Genomic DNA, 19164 nt, shown 5'->3' on the forward strand with positions numbered 1-19164 from the left:
AGTGTAAAAGTTGTAAAAAGAATTGTTCCTAAATGTAAGAGACATTATCCCAAAAGAATTGCTAAAACTGTTGTAAAATATAATATAGTTATTTAAAAAATGTTTATTATATTAATTAAAATAATTGTTTCCAATAGTTGAAGAAATTTTCCTGAATTTAATAGAACTGTTCCCTCAGATACTTGGTGACGTACTCTCCCAGCAATGAGAACATTGATCCCAAAAAAATGGTGATCATCTGGGACATCCGGACGGGATTGGAAAAGAGATCATTCAGCATTGACGGCACCATGGTGTGGCCCATCTTCCGTTGGTCCAAGGATGACAAGTACTTTGCGCGTATAGGCACTGACACACTAAGTGTGTATGAGACACCAGTAAGTCAACTTTGGGAATAATTTTTCTATTTTAAAACTTGGCCTTCAGTACCATAATTTATTAATTTTAATGATATTGCATTATTTTTTGCAGGAAGAAAGAACCGCACTCCAAAGTTCTCAAAACTGTTACTGTTTTGTAAAACTTAATGGTTGCAAATCCTTTTAATTCTCTTATCCTATCTGTTCTTGTAAAAACCTAGATTCTTTTGGGATAGCAATAGATATTTATGTAACCACCTATTCTACTCTTTTTTCCGTAACAGCCTCTACTATATTAAAAATCGATAATACCATGCTGGAAGTACAAGGTGTTTATAAATTAATATCGGAGTGATAACGTTTTGTAGTATATATTATATAAAACTCGAAATTATAATTAATACATGAAATTAAAAAGCTACTCAAATAGTTCTACCTACAAGTTTAAAAGTGTTCAATGTGAGCTCCATTCGAAAATGGTACTCATCAAGTCAATAGCCCAGTTTTTACCAAAATTTGATCAATGTGTCTGAAGTGATAGTTATTAAAGTTGCTTCAATCGTTTTCCTAAGTTGGGAAGTTCAGCTGGTAGCAGAGGCACATAGACTTAATCCTTTATATAATAACGGTAGAAATAATATAGCGTGAACGTAGAGGTCATGCAAAACAAGCTCTGTCATTAGGCCCATTGCAACCAGCGGTACAATGACATTCAGCCAATCGCATTCTGAGTTATGCCTGTGAGGCGATGCACCATCTTGCTGCCAAATGAAGTTCTGTGGTTCATCTTCTTCAAATTGAGGAAATAGGTGTAGTTCTACAGCATCAATATAAGAAATACCAGTTACAGTTCCTTCTCCAAAAAAGAAAGACCCATAAACTTTCTGTTTAGATATGGCATACAAAATATTCAATTTAGGGGACTCTCACTACAATTTTACCATCTCGTGAGGGTTTTCTGAGTGTTCCAGTGAGTGTTCACATGTCCACTGAGGTGAAATGTTGATTCGTCACTGAAATGACATGATCCAGAAAATATTCATTGTCTTGCAACATTTTGTCTGCAAAATAGGCATGAAAACCATAGGCTGTAGAGCCTGTAACAACAGCAAACGATACAGATGTAGTTGTAAGTGTTTCCGTAAAACTTTCCAAACAGTCGTCACTAGAATTGCTAATTCACGACTAGCCTTCTGAACTGATTTCTGTGGGCTACACGTGAAAGTCTCTGTCTCATTTGCTCAACGCTCTTCACTAACCATTTGTTGTCCTGTATTCTTCTCTTTGCAAAGTCAGCCAGTATCTTCAAACTGATGACCATCTACTGATGTTATTATCACTTGGAGGATCATAACCAAACTTTATATGGAACGCACATTGTTTAAATATTACAGATTCAATCTTTGCAAACTACAGAACACAAGCCTTCTGTTCACAAATCACCATTTTGCTACTAGTGTTTTCTAACATATGGCGGAGGAAACATTGTCCGCATGCGCACAGGTGACAACAAACAAAACTGTTTTGAGTTGATCTTTGATTTTTTATGTATGAATTATAATTTTTAGTTATTTGTAAAAATAACTAAAATGTGTTAAAACCCTGATATTCATCTATAAATAAACACCCAGTATTATTCTATTGTAAAAAATATAGTAGTGTTGTAGTGTACTGTAGGTTGTATTGTATTGTGTATCTTTGTAGTAAAAATAGAGAGTCTGGTTGGAGTAGCTACAATGGTCAGCATTTCCTTAAAACATATGTAAGAATTATACATATATAAGAATACTTCATTATAATTTTTTTATGTGTATAGTGTGAAATTTCTCAGGTGAGGAAGGTCCTAAAATCTGAAATGTGTAAAAGAACACATCAGAAGTCTTGTAGGCTAAGAACAAGCAGAAATCATTATTATTCCTATGTATCTTATTTTCCAGGAAAAAAAAGTTAAACATTAAACACATATTTTTTACATAGTGACATAATTTCCCTGTATCTATTCTAAACATGGCAATATATATTCATAAGCTTATCAATATATATATATATATATATATATAATTTCAATAAATATTCAATCGCAAAAAGTACTTGCTCCGCCGGGACTCGACCCCGGAACTCTCACTTGCCGAGTATATATATTGTTTCTATTCAAATAGGAATTGACATATTTGTGTACTGTATCAATAAAAAATTAAAATTAAGAAATTAATACCTTGCAAATTATTTTAACATATTTTCTGTGTGAAATGAGACAATGTGTGACCTCAAAATGTGAAAAAAATTATATCATGTTACTCGCCCACAAAGGAGGTCTGAATTCCCAAAATGTCGATTGAAGTTGACAAGGAACCCATGTTGACTCAAATTGATGACTTCATTTCCGGGCCTGGAATAGCAGTACGTTAGCATTAGATTAAAGTTTTATATATATATATATATATATATATATATATATATATATATATACATTCATGATACAATAAACACAACAGAGAAAATGAACCAAGATGGCGATTCAACAAATGTTTTCGCGAAAAGAAACAGTGGAACTAGCATTACAAGCAGCATAACCTTCTCCACGTGTGTTACTAGGCTCACTGAGGCAATGAGTGGATCAAGGTAGAGTAGGGGGATTTTGCAATCCACTGCAAGGGGCGTTAAAAGCAGTACTAAAAATGCAGCCCCATCGTCGCAAATGTGTTGATAATGTGTTTAAGAAGGCGGGAAGACATTGTACGTTATTGAATATGATTATATGATTCAACATGTTTAAAAAGCTATTCAACAAAAAAGATTCTATTATGTGATCTATACTAGATATTATTATGTTAGAGAAGATAACAATAATATACAAGTTTATCGCTGGGGTTGTTTTGTAGTTAATAACAGTAAACGTATTAACCAGCCAAGTTTTATTGCTATTACATAATTTTATTTTTATCTATCCATTTCTAAAATTTATTTAAAAAATCATGAATTCGGCTAATACTAAATGTACATTTCCAGTCATTTGGTCTTTTGGATAAGAAGAGCTTCAAGCTCTTAGGTATCCGGGACTTCAGCTGGTCACCTACGGATAATATCCTGGCCTACTGGGTGGCAGAAGACAAGGATGTGCCAGCCAGAGTAGTTCTTATCGAGATACCAAGGTAAGTACCGACTATCAATGTTATGCAGTTTCACGTTAAATATATGATTTCTTAACAGCCTACTTAGGGTTTAAGCTGTAATCACAAACAAGTCGAGAAAATGTGATGCTATTTCGAAAAGTTCTCGCAAAATTGCTAACATAGTGAAAGAGCAGTCATCTGCAAGAAGTATATAGTTTTTTTTATATATAAGTTGAACTGTAAAAATATTATTTTCCAATGATACAATGATAAGTAATATTTGTCATTAGGCCTACATGTAAAAATAAAATATGAAACCAAGCCTTGTTAGCCAACGAACTGGTTGGAATGTGTCAGTCTAGTGTCCCAAAAACGGCCATGCTTTGTTGCTATGACAATAATGTTATACACCACTGCTGATGCGCATACGAACAATGTATGCTTCTAAACATCTTGTCGACGTCTGTAACTAGTTCTGGAGTTTTTTTAAAGTTATGTTATTGTTACATTTTATTTGGAACAATAGACAATCCGTCTCAATAGAAAGGAAAGGCTGCATATTAATGAGACAGTCTCTTAAGACAGTGTCTAGTTAATTTTCTAAACATAAACTGGTGTTTACCAAAAAATAATTGTTTTACTAACAAATTCAACATGATATTTAATTTCGTTTTGTATTCTATATTGAGAGAAGACTTTCATTTGTGATATTAAAATGTTTTACATATATCTTTACAAAAATGTAAAATTTTATTTTGCAACTAAACTGTTTTTTAATTAAACCTCTTCACAAAATCTTTCATCTTTTAACTATTGAGGCTCTAAATATTTTAACAACAGTATTTTTATTCATGTAAATATTGGTTCTGGCAGGTTTAAGTATTAGATAACTGTAAGTGTTATTATCCGCTCTTCTGAATACTGGTGTGATTAATAAGTGCTATTGGACAAATATTTCTCTTACAAAGTGAGGAAAGCTTGTTGCATTTTTGCCAAGAAAATTTCCATCCCAACTTAGAGCTGAGCCTCTTTAAGTGTGAAAATGCAGTAGATATCCCTCCGGTCTGGTTAAGGTAGCCTGCTCTTTTTATTCTATCTTAATTTCTTAGTTATTATTTATACAAGAATCAATATTGAATTCAGACTCGATACCAAAATTTAGTTATGGTATCAGAATTGGAATAGTTTTAGAAACGGGCTATATTTTAATTTCTTAATAAGAATAGTACAGGAATCTAAATGAAAGTCATAAGAGATCTCAATTTTGGTAATAGAATCAAACTTTTTAGAATCGGTGCATCACTATTTATAATATAAAATATTAGGCCAACATTCATGTATATTAATGTTCACAAGTATCAAAAGTAAGATGACACTGAACTATAGGATATTCTTCTTTTGTCATGAAGACATTATAAAAGAACACTCAATGAAGAAGAAGAGGAATATCCTTTCAATCTGGCAAAGTTACGCATGCTCTTTGTATCTTATCGAACTTCTCATATAATCTGGCTTTTTGCCCTTTTTAGTCATAAATAGTAACTAAGAATGGGCGATAGCTGGTCTGAGCATCCAAAGGTTGGCTTACCTTGCTATCACTGGGACTTTTTCGAGTGTCTCAAGAGGGTTATGGGTCTGATTACAGGACATGGTCACCTGAGGTAGCATCTTCACAGAGTCGGTATCCTTCGGGAAGATCCACTCTGTAGAATATGTGATGATCAACACCTGGTCTTTGACTACCCTAAAATAGCAAGGGAGCAGTATGCCATCTTTAGTAGTTTTAACAAGGGTGGCGAATTTCCCAGGAGGACCTGATCGGTTGTTTTCGGCGGTTTGTAGAACTGCTAAAACCGTAGACTCATGAAGAACTAAAAATTTAGTTACCATTTAAATTTAAACAGTAAAAACTGTTTGATACTAGTTTTGTTATATACTTCTACATTTATTATGTTCACAATTCTTTAAATAAAAGAAATTGGAATGTGTTAATCATAATTACAAAAAATCCTTATTCCGTAATTATTGTTTATAAGTTTAATGATTTATTTAATTTATCAGTTATCTGGGCTTTATACATAAACATCCATATACCTTTTTCAATCCAGATGTGACGTAGCGGGTACCAACAATTAAAAGTTAACGATTTTGAGATTCATGAGTTTGTTTCCCAAATTATTTCCCATAATAAATTAAAGTTTGATCTGATCAAAAGCCTATTTGTGTCAACAGCCGTAATGAGATTAGAGCCAACAACCTGTTCAACGTGGCATCCTGTACGATGCACTGGCAGAAATCTGGGGACTACTTGTGTGTCAAGGTGGATCGGTTCAGTAAGGTCAAGAAGGAGAAAGGAGACCAGCCCAAATACAGTGTGAGTACATAGTGTTGCAAAATTTTGACTAAAAAAAAAATATTAGTGATCTAAAGTTATGGAGTTCAAACTAACTTTATACAACAGTTAATCGTGAGTTTCAAACAACCAAACTGGCTGAGCAGGATAGAATCACTTAGCGGTCATTCATGTAGAGGGCATCCTTATTGATCTCTTTTCTGACGGAATAATGTTGGCTGATCTTGGAAGGACTGCATGATTTAGCATCTACTTATCTAAAGAGAAGCTACATCTAGAAAGAACAGGATTATTTATTAATGACCCATTTAAAGAGCATACATGTCATTCAGAATTTTTCAAAGACAAGAAATAATAACAAAATTGTTGTTTTAGGGAATGTATTACAACTTTGAGATTTTTCACATGAGGGAGAAGAACATCCCAAAGGACAGTGAGGAAGTGAAGGAGCCAATCCATGCTTTTGCTTGGGAACCAGTCGGCAGCAAGTTCGCCATTATACATGGCGAGTCCCCCAACATATGCGTGTCCTTCTATGGAGTTAAGACTGGGCAGACACCTACCATGCTCAGTAAGTTGTGACTATTTTATTTGTTAAATATTAGAACAGCCATTGTTATTATTTTATAGTTTAATGTGTTAGATTGTTTGGTAATATTTTTGTTCTTACTGCTATTGTCAAATCGACCTCTCCCCATAGTCAAATAGAGATTGATCTCTCTTTTTATTCTTATTCCATCCATCCCCATGTGCCACTAATTTGTATTAGGATATCAATTAGATTAAAGAAGAGAGTCTGTACAAAATCTACATAGTAAAAAAATACTTTAGTCACAGTCAGGATTTTGAACCTTTGCTATGATTAACTTGATTCAAAGTGTGACAACTTGCCATACGACAACTGTCTTTCAGGCATCACTATAAAGGCTAAATTTCTGAAATATATCAGAAATAATATCCAAATTAATCTCAGCTTGTCTGATATAACAATTTGCTTGAGCAGTTGCTAGGAAGTAGAATCCATCCAAATTGAATGTTGCCAATTCAGAGCTAGTGTTGCGAAACATTTCCTGGTCCAGGCGTTCTCTATCAAAGGTGATAGTTTTTCAAAGTTAACTTAACAGTTTATCAAACCATATGTTATTTTAATAACAACAAATAGGATAAGAACATTTTTCTGTACCTAATTAAAGCATAAATATAATATAAAGAAGTGTTCACAGCTTGAGATTTCAGACGCTGCTCTAAGTGGAAGGTGAAATGTAGCTGAATTTAACATTCATATTGAATCAACCCTTTCCAACATATCTACGTTATGTGTAGAAAACTCGGTTGCTCTACCATGATTTGAGATTGAGTCTGAAATATCATAGTGCACTTGTGTACCTCATGAGACAATGTGAACACCTCTTCATCTATACTACATTTGTTGTGGTCTAAATGTCTCTGATGTTGAAACAATGCAAAGAGTTTGTTTTGAGCTTTTTTTGGATCTCTTCAGATGGACGTTGACTCCAGATACCAGGATTCAAGTCTGTGGCAGTATCAAATATTGGCTTCACTAAATGAAATGTAAAATGGTGCTGAAATTAACATTTGTATTGAATTAACCCTTCATGCCATATCTACGTTATGTGTCAAACAAAATTATTTAACAAATTAAAAAACACTTTTAAGGCATGTTAGATGAAAGTTTATGGAAGTCACTTCTGTATAGTTAAAAGCCCAGTGTATATTTTACAACATAGTAAAAATTAGAAGAAAGTATGTTGAAATGGCATGGCACTTATCGCACAGAAATTGATAAAAGTACATGGCACTAAAAAGGTTAGTAATATCCATTATAACTTAGATGACCGTCGATTTGATATGCGTAGTGTTAATCATATATGATTGTGTTAATAAAGTTACAGTATACATACAAATCTTACTCTAAAATATATAAATTTTGTTTGTGTCATAAATTGTTATAGCCTTTCAATTGTCATTTAACCCTTTAAGGAGTATGGACGTCATATGACGTCTTCCTTTGATAGTCTAAAATGAGTAATGTATGAAATCCAAAAAAATACCAAAAGGAGTAAAAAATTTAAATCTCTAAAAAAATGTTTATTTACATTTGAAAGCTTAAATAAAAAGGACTACATGTTCTACAAGTCAATATTTCAGTACTTTTTCAAAATCAAATGTCTTATTTCCTCACTATGGCAGACTGAATCAGCATTGTCAACAAAGCAAAGCGCGCGCGACGCGACCTTGAGTTGGTGGCTTCTACCGGATGTCTACTGCGATCTGGTGGTAAAATCAGATTAAAGTGAATGCGAGCACAAACATGGAAGTTAAGTATACTGCCGATAGATGGAACCACTTTACAAACTAATCTACCTAAAAGCAATCAGTAATAGCAATGCATTTACGATAATACAAAAATACAGAGGCTAAACGTCATATGACGTCCGTACTCCTTTGAGCCACTATAAGAATATACGTCATATGATGTCCTTATTCATTATGTAGCGTTTACACACACTCCTTATAGGGTAAACCCTTTTACTAGTACAATAAAATATTTATAGAGTATATTTTCTAGAAAACTGTTATACTGAGTTGTAATCATGATAACCGTATGCAGTATGTTACAAAAGGTATTATTTTATTGGGCTACTACCTTGGTGTTGATGTGTAACAAACAATACTGGTATCTAAATTTAAAATAAAAATAAACTACACCGATACATTTATGATTGTCTGGTGATACTTATTTTACTCTTTAAAGATATGTAAAATTTACCGTAGAATTGGTTGGAATTCTCTGTGCGGTATTTTAGGGCTTGGTAGGAATTTATTTTTTTAAACTATTTAACCCTAAAAAAACCACCTAGTGCTCAAAATGTAACATGATATATAGCAAGTATAAATACTCTTCCAAGTAGTTCAAAGTTAAAATAAAATAGAAAACCCAGTGTTCATGTTTTAATTGTATGTATATATATATATATATATATATATATATATGTAAAATATTTTTTAAAATTTTTTACATATGTGTGTTTTGTAGTCCAGGTATACAAGTGTATTCAGTAATAAAATTAGGTGTGTGTGTCCAAAATACAACCCCATGAGCATCAATACGAAAATGTTAAGTATACACAGATTTTAATATGGTTTACATGCTCGCTTTCTGGAATTCATATAAAATCTTGAATTATATAGGCTATAAAATGGTATGTACGCAGACTGTCAAGAAAATAAAAGATGTTTTGACATGGCATGGGACTTGTTCCTACACTCAGTATGCAACCAGCCATGGTAGATTGTTCATTGTGGCTGTGTTAATTTGTATACAATGTTCATAAAAACGAGATTGGAAAATGCTTACTTTCTAGTTGCTCCTTTATTGCTGCTTTCATTCATAAAAAATTTACATTTAACTAAGACAAAATAGTAATATCATTATGTCAACCAATAGAACGACTGGAGAAAACGAGTGTGCAACAATCTATTCTGGTCACCGATGGGACAGTTTATCGTGTTGGCTGACCTAAGAGCCAATGGCATCCTGGAGTTTGTCGACACCAACGATTTCACTGTAATGAACAACACTGACCACTTCCAGGTGACTGATGTGGAATGGGACCCAACGGGACGCTACGTCGTTACTGCTGTGTCTTATTGGAAAGTCAAGGTACAGAACAGATGTAGTAATAAAAGTTTGAGGTACAGATGAAGAAAAATGTGGTTATTAAGATCACCATAAAGCTACTATCAAAACATTTCCTTTATATTTTTAAATTTTATTTTACAATTTCATTTTATTTTTTCAATTAAGGTTTTGAGGAAAGGAATTTGTATTGTTTTGGGGGTTTTATAACATCTTGGTAACTAATTATTAATGATGTACAACTCTTTAAAAATGTTCTATTCAAAATGATCCTACTTATTTGTTTGTTCCCAATGTCGTTCCTCAAATATTCAATTAGATTTGATTCCTATACAATACTACAAGAAAAGACGTAGTTGACAGTTGGGCAGGAAACAGCTGCCTGGTCTTTATTTGTGCATATTTAACCCATTGGCTTATACATATTTTTACTATCAGCTCAACTGGAGTTACCCTATTAAAAATGCTGAAAACGTAAGAGTTTTGTTATATGTTTATAAAAAATTTATTTTTCAAGTTATTTGGTTATGTTTTATATCTTTTTGGATTAACATGAAATGGGTTTTAATAATAAAAAGATAGTGATATATTTGGTTATAGTTTAAAAATAATAATGCTGTACAAACTAAAAAAGTTTTGGAATTTTTTAAATAAAAAAAAAACGTTTTTTTAGTCAAATAATATAAAATTAAATACCCCATTGTTGCTTTTATTTTATTTGAAATGTATTTCTCTACCTAGCAATACTAGAATATGTGTATATATATGCATAGTTTGCCAGAATAAACGTTTTGTCTAAATACTGAAAATTTCAAGAATATCGATTTTTTTTTCTCTTGTAGTACACTAATATTCTTATAGTAAATTATTATTCATTTAAATTTCAATTAATTGTAGTATTGCAGTTTTTCTTATGTGTTACAACAATGTTAGTCTAATTTATACTAAAATTTGGTTGAAAAAGGAGTTAAAAAAAAAATATTTAGATGGCTCTGTACTTGTCACGGAACGGTTCCGTGATATAAATTTTGAGTCCAGACTAGGTTCCGTGATACAAGGCCAATGGGTTAAATTGCTGCATGGCACTGTAAGATGTATATTGCCATAGTCTGAGTACATAATTGGTTTTTCCATTTAAAATCAATTAGAGACTCAGATTTTTCCAATGTGCCATTTTTCCAAAAATTCCACTGCAGTTGTACTCTACAAGAAATGTAATTCGTACATGTTGGTGCAAATTCTTATCGGGATCTTTAGTAGTTTTGTAACTTTTTACTCAGCAATTTTTCATTAATATACACAGTGTTTATAATACATTAAATCTTATACAGGTGGACACTGGATACTGGATGTGGTCATTCCAAGGGAAAATCATCAAGCGTAACAATGTGGACGGGTTCTGCAACTTCTTGTGGCGTCCAAGACCTCCCACCCTTCTTTCAGCCGAGCAACAGAAAGAGATCAAGAAAAATTTGAAAAAGTACAGCCCACAGTTTGAGAGTAAAGACAGGATGCGAATGACTAAAGCTTCCAAGGTAAGATAGGTTACATTTTTTGATGTTTTAGAAACTATTGTGTTAGCTAATAAGCAAGAATATTTATTACAACTTCTGTGAGAAATGTACACACGTCAAAATTTTTATCCAGATTGGTTGGATTTCAAGTTGTGTTGGTTTCTCTTCTCCAGTTCAGGAATTTATCCACAGAGTAAAATGGTCTTTCGAGAGCCATCTGTTCAGTCATTTTTTAGGTTCTGTTCTTAGAGTGACTTCATTACATCTGGTAGAATGATAAATTCTGCCAATTTGTTCATGATTGATGTTGTTGATCTTCCTTCTATAAAGCCATGTTGGTCAGGATATGGAGTTGGCAGTGGTCCACCAGTCTTTTCAAGACCTCTTTAAATCACCTTGGAAACCGTGATAACCTAAATAAAAAAAACCTAAGTAACCATGAATATGCCGTGAATTTCGTCACTGTGAAAAAAACCTTAAATATGCTGTGAATTTAATCTACAAACCGTAAAAATCTGTACAATTTGCTAATAAATGAATCAACACGCCTCATCGCCGTGACTGTCGTAAGGCCTGGTTCACACATAAGCAAGAATTGCACAAGCCTAATCGCGACGACTCGCGATCGATCTTTACTAGTTTTTACTAGATTAAATGGAGCAGTTTACTTGAACGAGCGTAAGCAGGAGCAATGATCGTAAACACCCACTACTGGATCACTGCAGACAGTGGTTTGTCTCAGTCCTGGCGACGTAGTAGTGTTTGGGGGAGCATTGAACGGTTCACACTGGCTACTAGTTGTCACAGTCGATAGCTGAACCTCGTGGGCGTGCCAATCTTTCTTGAAATAGGGATCTCTGTGGATTCAATTGGAGAGGAGTCCGTAAATGCTCATTTACATTTAAACATTAGCCTACTTTTTTAGCACTTTGATTCAGATATTATGTCATTTTTATTTGCAATATTTCATATTATATCTGTGGACTAACTACTAAATCAAAACTTTGATTTATTTTTATTTGTTTCTTTTTATTACTTATTAATCAGATAGATCACCTCTGAAAAATATATCCAAATTTATGAATAATTGATTACTTGACAATTTATTGTTATTTATTTTACAATTATAGTACTTTATAAGTAGATTTTCTCACCAGTATTAGTAGTTTTGCATGGGAAGAAAAGTACATTTAATAATGATTTGGTTATTTTACTAAGGGGAGTGTGTCAAAATTACACCTAAATTTAGGTACAAATTCCGCATGGTAAAATGTTATTGTGTTTGCTGTTACAAAAATATTACTGAAATACAAACTTCTTGCTTTATTCTAGCTTAATATATAAATAAGTAAATTAATAAAAATCCAGCTATTCTTTTAAATTGGCTAAAAGAGTAAAGTTAATTTCTCTACATTTAATCTAATTTAAATAGTATCTACTAGAAATTTGTAATAATAAGTGTTATTAATATTAAATACTTACTTGGGACATAAGAAAAAAATAATGTACAGCCTACATGAATAGTCAGTCATCATCAACTATGAGTCCTTCTTTTTTGTTTTTTATAAATATTTTAACATTTACTATATCTTTTTTTCTTTTTTATTTTAACATAATTTTAATGGGATTGTGATATTCTACTTGACTCAGTAGTAATTAGTTTACTATTTTCAGTTTTTAAAACATGTTAACTTTTTATTTAGTAGTTCTCTACTTTTTAGTGTTGAGTTTTCAGTTATGATATCTAACATTTAATGTTTATATGAAAACGAATTTTTATTTTAGCGTACCATTAATAAATATAATAATATTTATTTGCTACGAAACATTAATAATTAATTGTCATGTCCAAGATGGTTGGATTGTTCATAATTTCTTCTACAAAAAACTCTACATCGCCATTCATTACACATTAACACATCGGCACTCATATTACATCCGCCGCTTTCGGCAATCAACCGGAAGTCCCTCCGAATCCTTCTGATGCTCCTACATAGCTATTACGTCGCCGCTGTTGGCTGTGATCCCGTAGTAGTGAGCGGTTGTTTGTGACCGTCATTGCAGTCGGCTGCGATCGTTCAGCTCGCTCTTGTAAACTCAATAATGTGATTTAACTCCGCATTTTGCTATCTATCGCTGACTGCTCGCCTGTTGGACTTAGGGAGTTGCAAACAATGTGTGAGCATCGGTGTTTTCACACGGAATGGCCAATTTCAGTGTTTAGCGCAAAAACACGCCATGAGCATATGCAGTGGCCCAACTCAGCTTGAATACTGGTGAGTTTGATTTCAATTTTGATGATATATAACATTGTTTTACTGTTAAAAATGTGCAACTTAAACTTTGAACAGATTATAATGGAAGTAGAGTAATTCTTTTTTGTGGAATCAAGAAACAATTATTAATATGCCACACGTGTTAGTTGAATAATTTTTCAAACTTTTGGTAATAGTTTTAAAAAATTCTGGCATCTTCCCTAAGCTCTGAGTGGAGTAGCATTAGATAAAACTGACTTGATAGAAAACTGAAATTAAAATGGGATAAACTCTAATCCACTCCACTGTCTTGCCATTCTTCAGTCTCTTCTGCGTTGCCTTAAACCACAAAACACGAAGCATTATAAAAAATATTCTTTATTGATGCTGTTTTATCAAGAGACTACTGCTGAATGAGACGAGGAAGGGGAACCTGAATCTCAGTAGAACGTAGAAACTTGTGTTGGTTGTCTAAAAGGCTCCTGCAATTTCACTGCCACAGACAACAGCTTTTATATAGAGATAAGGAAAAGTTTTAAATAGTTTCACCATTTCCCCGCATCTGAAATATGAAATGCACCTGTATTCAAGCTGAGAACTGGTAACAGACGCTATAGTGCCGAGGTCTAGGCCACTGAACACACTCTTGGCACGTTTTAGCGCTAGATATTGAAATCAACCACTCCGTGTGAAAAGCATACGGAGTGTTTTTTTTATTTTGATTTGTATATTTTTAGTTTTTACTGTTTATCAAAACTTATCGATCTTAGTATTACTATTTTTGCATTGTGAAAACTGTGAAAGAGCTGTGAATTTTATGTTGATTTAAGATTAAGTGGGAATCCTCTGCCTTCCTCAGTATGAGATATGTCTTTTAGCTTGGGTTATACCTTGCTTTGTTTTGGATCTAAAGGAAAATATCCTTGTCTTAGGGATGGATTTATATGCTGACTAGAGGCGGTATTAAAGCTTTGCTTCAGTGTTTTAGTACTTTTGCTTAGGCTCCGTCGAGCCCGGCTGAGGTTTTAGGCTTAATGCTGCTTTCTATTATGGCGTTAAGTTCTTGTTCGTTAGTGAGAGGTAGTTATGTTGTCATGGTTTGAGACTGTCAGGTGTGGTGCAGTTCGTTTTTAAAGTCTTAGTGGAGAGTATTTTCTGCTATGTTACGTAATGGTTTAAATGGTTAGAAATTTTATGTGGGTCAGTGGTTAACTGTCCCTCTTGTATTGAGCTGAAGTTGAGCTAGCTCTTGGTTATCATTTTTCCTCTCACTGTTAATAACTCGTCACAGGGCTTTAGACTTACTTTCAACTTCTGCTACATGATCTGCAGATAATTTACAGCCGAGATTTTTCAGTTTTATAGTTTTTCTTGACTTATTTTGATGGCAACATTCTTTTGAGAAGGGGACAGATCAACTTAAGTAAGGCACTTTATTTATTAGAGCTTTTTTTACTTTCAAAATTTTTCTATTTTTTGTAAGGTTTATGAAGTGCTGTATCTATCCATGAGCTTGTCCTATGGAAAGAGACAATCCTTTACCAGAATTTCAAAGCATGTTATTCTCTCATTTTTCAGCTCAATCCAGTCATGCAGACTTCAGCAATCCACAAGCACTCACGTTAATGCGTAGGAAACCCTACAAACAGGGTTACTAATACAAATGCTCATCTAATTAGTGCTTCCTCAGGTGGCAGTGGTCCAACAAGTACTGTCACCTGTAAGTTTCGTTCCAAGTTGGATTTTATCAAACAATATTTGCCAAGAAGAAGAATGAAATAGGAGCTACTTTCATGTAAACCCCATACCAAATAACACCTCCTTGAATGTTAATTTATTTAACATTGGCAGTCTTTGAAAAAAAAAGTTACTTTTAATATTGTAATATCAGCCTATGATGTGAAGAACAGTTATTTAATGTAATCCCTATGGTTTATTTGTACATTTTTGTAAAAAAAATATATTTAAATCAATCCAAAGTGTGACGGAAAACTTTTCGCTGTACTTTTATATTGAAAATGCAAGGGCGTAGGAGAGAAGTCATTGAACATAACTAAACATTTTAAAACTGATCGTTTGATTTTTTTTAATGATATAGTAAAATAAAATAATATAGTGGAAAAGCTGTTTGATAGTTTCAAAAAAACTGCCTGAACAAATAATACACCAGTAATGTGCTGGAATTTCTCATGTAATACCGCAGAGGCTGTGAGCTATGTGGTACTCAAGTTGGCTAAATCCATGGGATGTGGACTTCGCTGTACTTAATGTGTTAAAATTAATTTATTACATTATTTTATGGTAAGATGCGATAACCTTCTAAGCCATTAAAATTAGCTTAACATTTCACCACATTGATAATTTTTAGTTCTTTTATATAATTGATTAGTCCTTTCATTATACATCCATTTCACATTTCATACCCTAGCAAGTTCCTGGTATCTATATAACAAGCAATTAACTTATTATTGATGTTTTTGCTGTCTGATACCTCTCCCAAGACAAAGACCCTCCAACAAAGAACCTTCTATTTCTTGTAAAATACAAAGTAATATCCAAACAATACTTTTATTAATAATGGTTTTGTGTTTATATTTTGCAGTGTCCTTATTTCCTGAACTAGTTTTTTATCATTTTAAATTTTCACTTTTGTTTTATCCCAATTTAGGAATTAATGGAGAAACGAAGCAAGTTAATGAAGGACTTTGAGGAAATCAGAAACCGCCAGCAGGAGATTTGGAAATCTCAAAAGCCCCGCCGTCTTGAGCTTCGTAACAGTGAGTTAAACTCTTTCATAAAGATCAGTTTTGCTAGTCTACATTTTTGCATGGGTAATGTTGTCTAATGTTGTACAAGAATAAAACTTCATGTGGATGTTTAAATGAAGTGAAACATTAGCAATAACGCTGATTGGTGTGTTATTCAGTAATTTGGAAACTGGCCCAATTCAGCTGAAAGTCTGATATGATAATAAAAATTATTTGATTTTCAACATTGTTTTATTGCATTTCAAAATGGCATCTACATGTATCTCATAAGTTTGACATGTAAGACAAGAGATATAAAACTGAATGTCAAACGTAAATTCCTAGGTGTGATTCATTGTGTCTTAAACTACTAAAAAGACTACTAAAAGAGATACTAAAAAGAAATTTGGGGGCTAAGCTTTCATTTAGCACACTTGTGCCAGGACTTTATTTCACTCATAAGAACTTGAGGAAAGTGTTGAGTATGTCTATTGTAACTACAACTGAGTGTATGATTGCACTTTAACAAGTAAGTTAGCCAAAGGGGAGCCAACCGGAGTGAAATATATACGAAACAAAAATGTTACATTAAGCCTAAACTATTTCAATGTATTGATTAATGTTTAATTATATTTACAGCAAACATGCCAATGATCATGAATGTAAATCTTATTTTATGTATATTGAAAAATTTTGTATTCAAAGATACTGCTTTTGATAGCATGCAAGACAAGTTTTACGAGGGAATACCCAAAAGAAACCGGAATAGCATTGCTGTGGGCGAAGCGTGTGTAGTACGCGTTTCTGCCACTACACAAGGTGTTTAAAACACAACTCATAGTCAGTTCAGTGCCACCAGTATTGTCATTCTGGCATGTTCCTTTCATCTGCAGTGATTGTTTTTGCTAGTGCTGTTTTATTCTTAATTAGATTTTTATGATGGAAAATTTTCAAGTGAAAAACATGCAGCTGTTAAATTTTGTTTTCTACTCAATAAAAATGTTGCTGAAACTGTTTTAATGTTGAAAACAGCTTACCAAGTTGTCACTGTGGGGGGAAATTTAAGTGTAAGAGTGGTTTGCTCGATTTAAAAATGGCGACATGTTGAATGATGACAAACCTCGTTCTGGATGTCCATTTAGTGCCCAAACGACAAAAATATTTAAAAAATTCTGCAGCTTGTGCTCACAAACCGTCGATAGACAATATTGATCAACTGTGAGATTAGTGGGTTATCTAGGAGCTCGATTTAGTGAATTTTAATGAAAGATTTGGGAAAGAAAAGGGTTGCTGCCAAGTTTGTTTCCTCAGGTTCTGGCTGACAATCAAAAGGAATATCAGGAAAAGGAAAGTTTTTGGCTAAAAATGGCATGGTTCTGCTGCTCCACGCACCTTACTCACCTGACCTGGCACCTAGCTACTTTTTCTTATTTCTATGCATGAAGGGACACTGATTTGACAATATCGAAGAGGTCAAGAAAAAAAACATGGGAGGAGCTATCAGCCATTTCTAAAGATGACTACAAAAAAATGTTTTGAACAGTGGAAACGCCAGTGGAACAAATAACAAATGCATAGTTGTAATGGAGAGTATTTTGAAGGGAATAAGGTTTTTTTTGTAAAAATGTTTAAAATATATAGCTTTTAAAAAATAATTCCGGTTTCTTTGGGTACCTTCTCGTAAATTATTTTTCCCTAGTAGTAATTTTAGTTAGTTTAGTTTTAGGGATGTGTCAATTTCAATACCCAATAACTGAATACCTTGATACTTGGCGTTATTTATGATTCTCGATGCCACAGTTCTTACCACTTGATTATGATACCAATATTTTCAAAGTATCTTATTACAAAATATACAAAAATTAATAAATCCAACAAAAGTACTTAAGATATGTTTGGAAAATCACAATACTTTTTTATGTCTTGATTGGGTAATAAATAGAATTTAAATTTTAATTATTGAATAAAATTTGTTTTTTAAATGTGTGATCAATTGAGCTGTATTGGTCTGAGTCTTAAGTATCAATCTTTTTCAGATGTGGACACCGATGAGCTCGATTCAGACATTAAAAACGTTGAAGAGGAGGTTGTAGAATTTCTTGTCAAAGAAGAAGTCACTATCGTCGAGTAGTCGCCTGTAGTCTTCTCTATTTGTAGCCTGGGAACCCTTGTTGTGGGTATTTAATGTGATTTGAGCTTGTAAGTCTTGTTTGAACTGGGTTTAAACAAGACATGATTAAAATTTTTAAAATAAATCAATTTTGTATGCAAGCTATTTTAAATCACATTAGGTATTATAAATTTTACCATATAACATACAGAATATGTATGTTATATGGTAACAGGGTTACAAATGTTAATTCTGCAAAAAATAAAAAATTATTGGAGACGGGCTGATGTTAATTACTCCCCTATTGATTTTGTTTGTCTTTGTAATTTGTACTGTTTGTGTAATGTTAATATACGCATAAAAGCGTTGTTATTATATCAAATAAATGTATAGATACATTGATATATTCAGATTAATCATTTTGTTTTTAATAACATCTTTTTACTTTGCTGCTTCTTAATATTTTAAGCATAAAATATATTAAAAACCTTTGTTGCTGCACAAGTTATTGTTGTTTAATATATAATATATATAAAACAATTTAAAACATGTGAATTTGAGAACTGAAAATATAGTGTGTAACAAATTATTAAAATCTATGAAGAGCTAAGAATGCTTATTTTTATTATAACAAGATCAGTTTCATGTTTAAAGCATCAGAATTAAGACTTATATCATAAGTAATGTTGCTCCAACAAAAGTGTTTGATTATATTTTAATAATAAAAATATTTTATAACAAAGTTGCTTTTAACTCGTGTAATTATTTGAAACAGTTGATAGTAAAATTACTTTAGAGATATTTGATTATTTTAATATAATTTAACAATCAAGTCCTTGTCTTATGGCAGACATTTTATTTCATTTTGACTTCTGTATTAAATTTATTTCGCTTGAAATAAAAAAAACCTTCATACTAAGTATGATAACATAATGAAGTCTCAATTATTATTTAAATAAGGCAAATATATTTAAATAACATAGTTATTATTACTGTCATGTCTAATCACTAGATAGTTATTATTTCAAACATCATAGAATCATTCTGTTTGT

At 32.6% G+C, this 19164-nt stretch overlaps 1 protein-coding gene across 1 annotated transcript in view; it reads left to right on the forward strand.

Moving 5' to 3' along the window:
* Positions 1 to 18394, forward strand: part of LOC124354300 (eukaryotic translation initiation factor 3 subunit B) — a 50421-nt gene extending 32027 nt beyond the window's left edge. The window contains exons 6-14 of the mRNA XM_046804645.1: positions 179 to 377; positions 3369 to 3511; positions 5705 to 5846; positions 6201 to 6403; positions 6617 to 6619; positions 9306 to 9510; positions 10818 to 11021; positions 15924 to 16032; positions 18039 to 18394. Of these exons, the coding sequence (XP_046660601.1) occupies positions 179 to 377; positions 3369 to 3511; positions 5705 to 5846; positions 6201 to 6403; positions 6617 to 6619; positions 9306 to 9510; positions 10818 to 11021; positions 15924 to 16032; positions 18039 to 18133 (1303 nt within the window). The 3' untranslated portion in view covers positions 18134 to 18394. The remainder of the gene's footprint in view (positions 1 to 178; positions 378 to 3368; positions 3512 to 5704; positions 5847 to 6200; positions 6404 to 6616; positions 6620 to 9305; positions 9511 to 10817; positions 11022 to 15923; positions 16033 to 18038) is intronic.
* Positions 18395 to 19164: the final 770 nt, after the last annotated feature.

Source organism: Homalodisca vitripennis, chromosome 2 (assembly GCF_021130785.1).
Source record: "Homalodisca vitripennis isolate AUS2020 chromosome 2, UT_GWSS_2.1, whole genome shotgun sequence".
NCBI lineage: Eukaryota > Metazoa > Arthropoda > Insecta > Hemiptera > Cicadellidae > Homalodisca > Homalodisca vitripennis.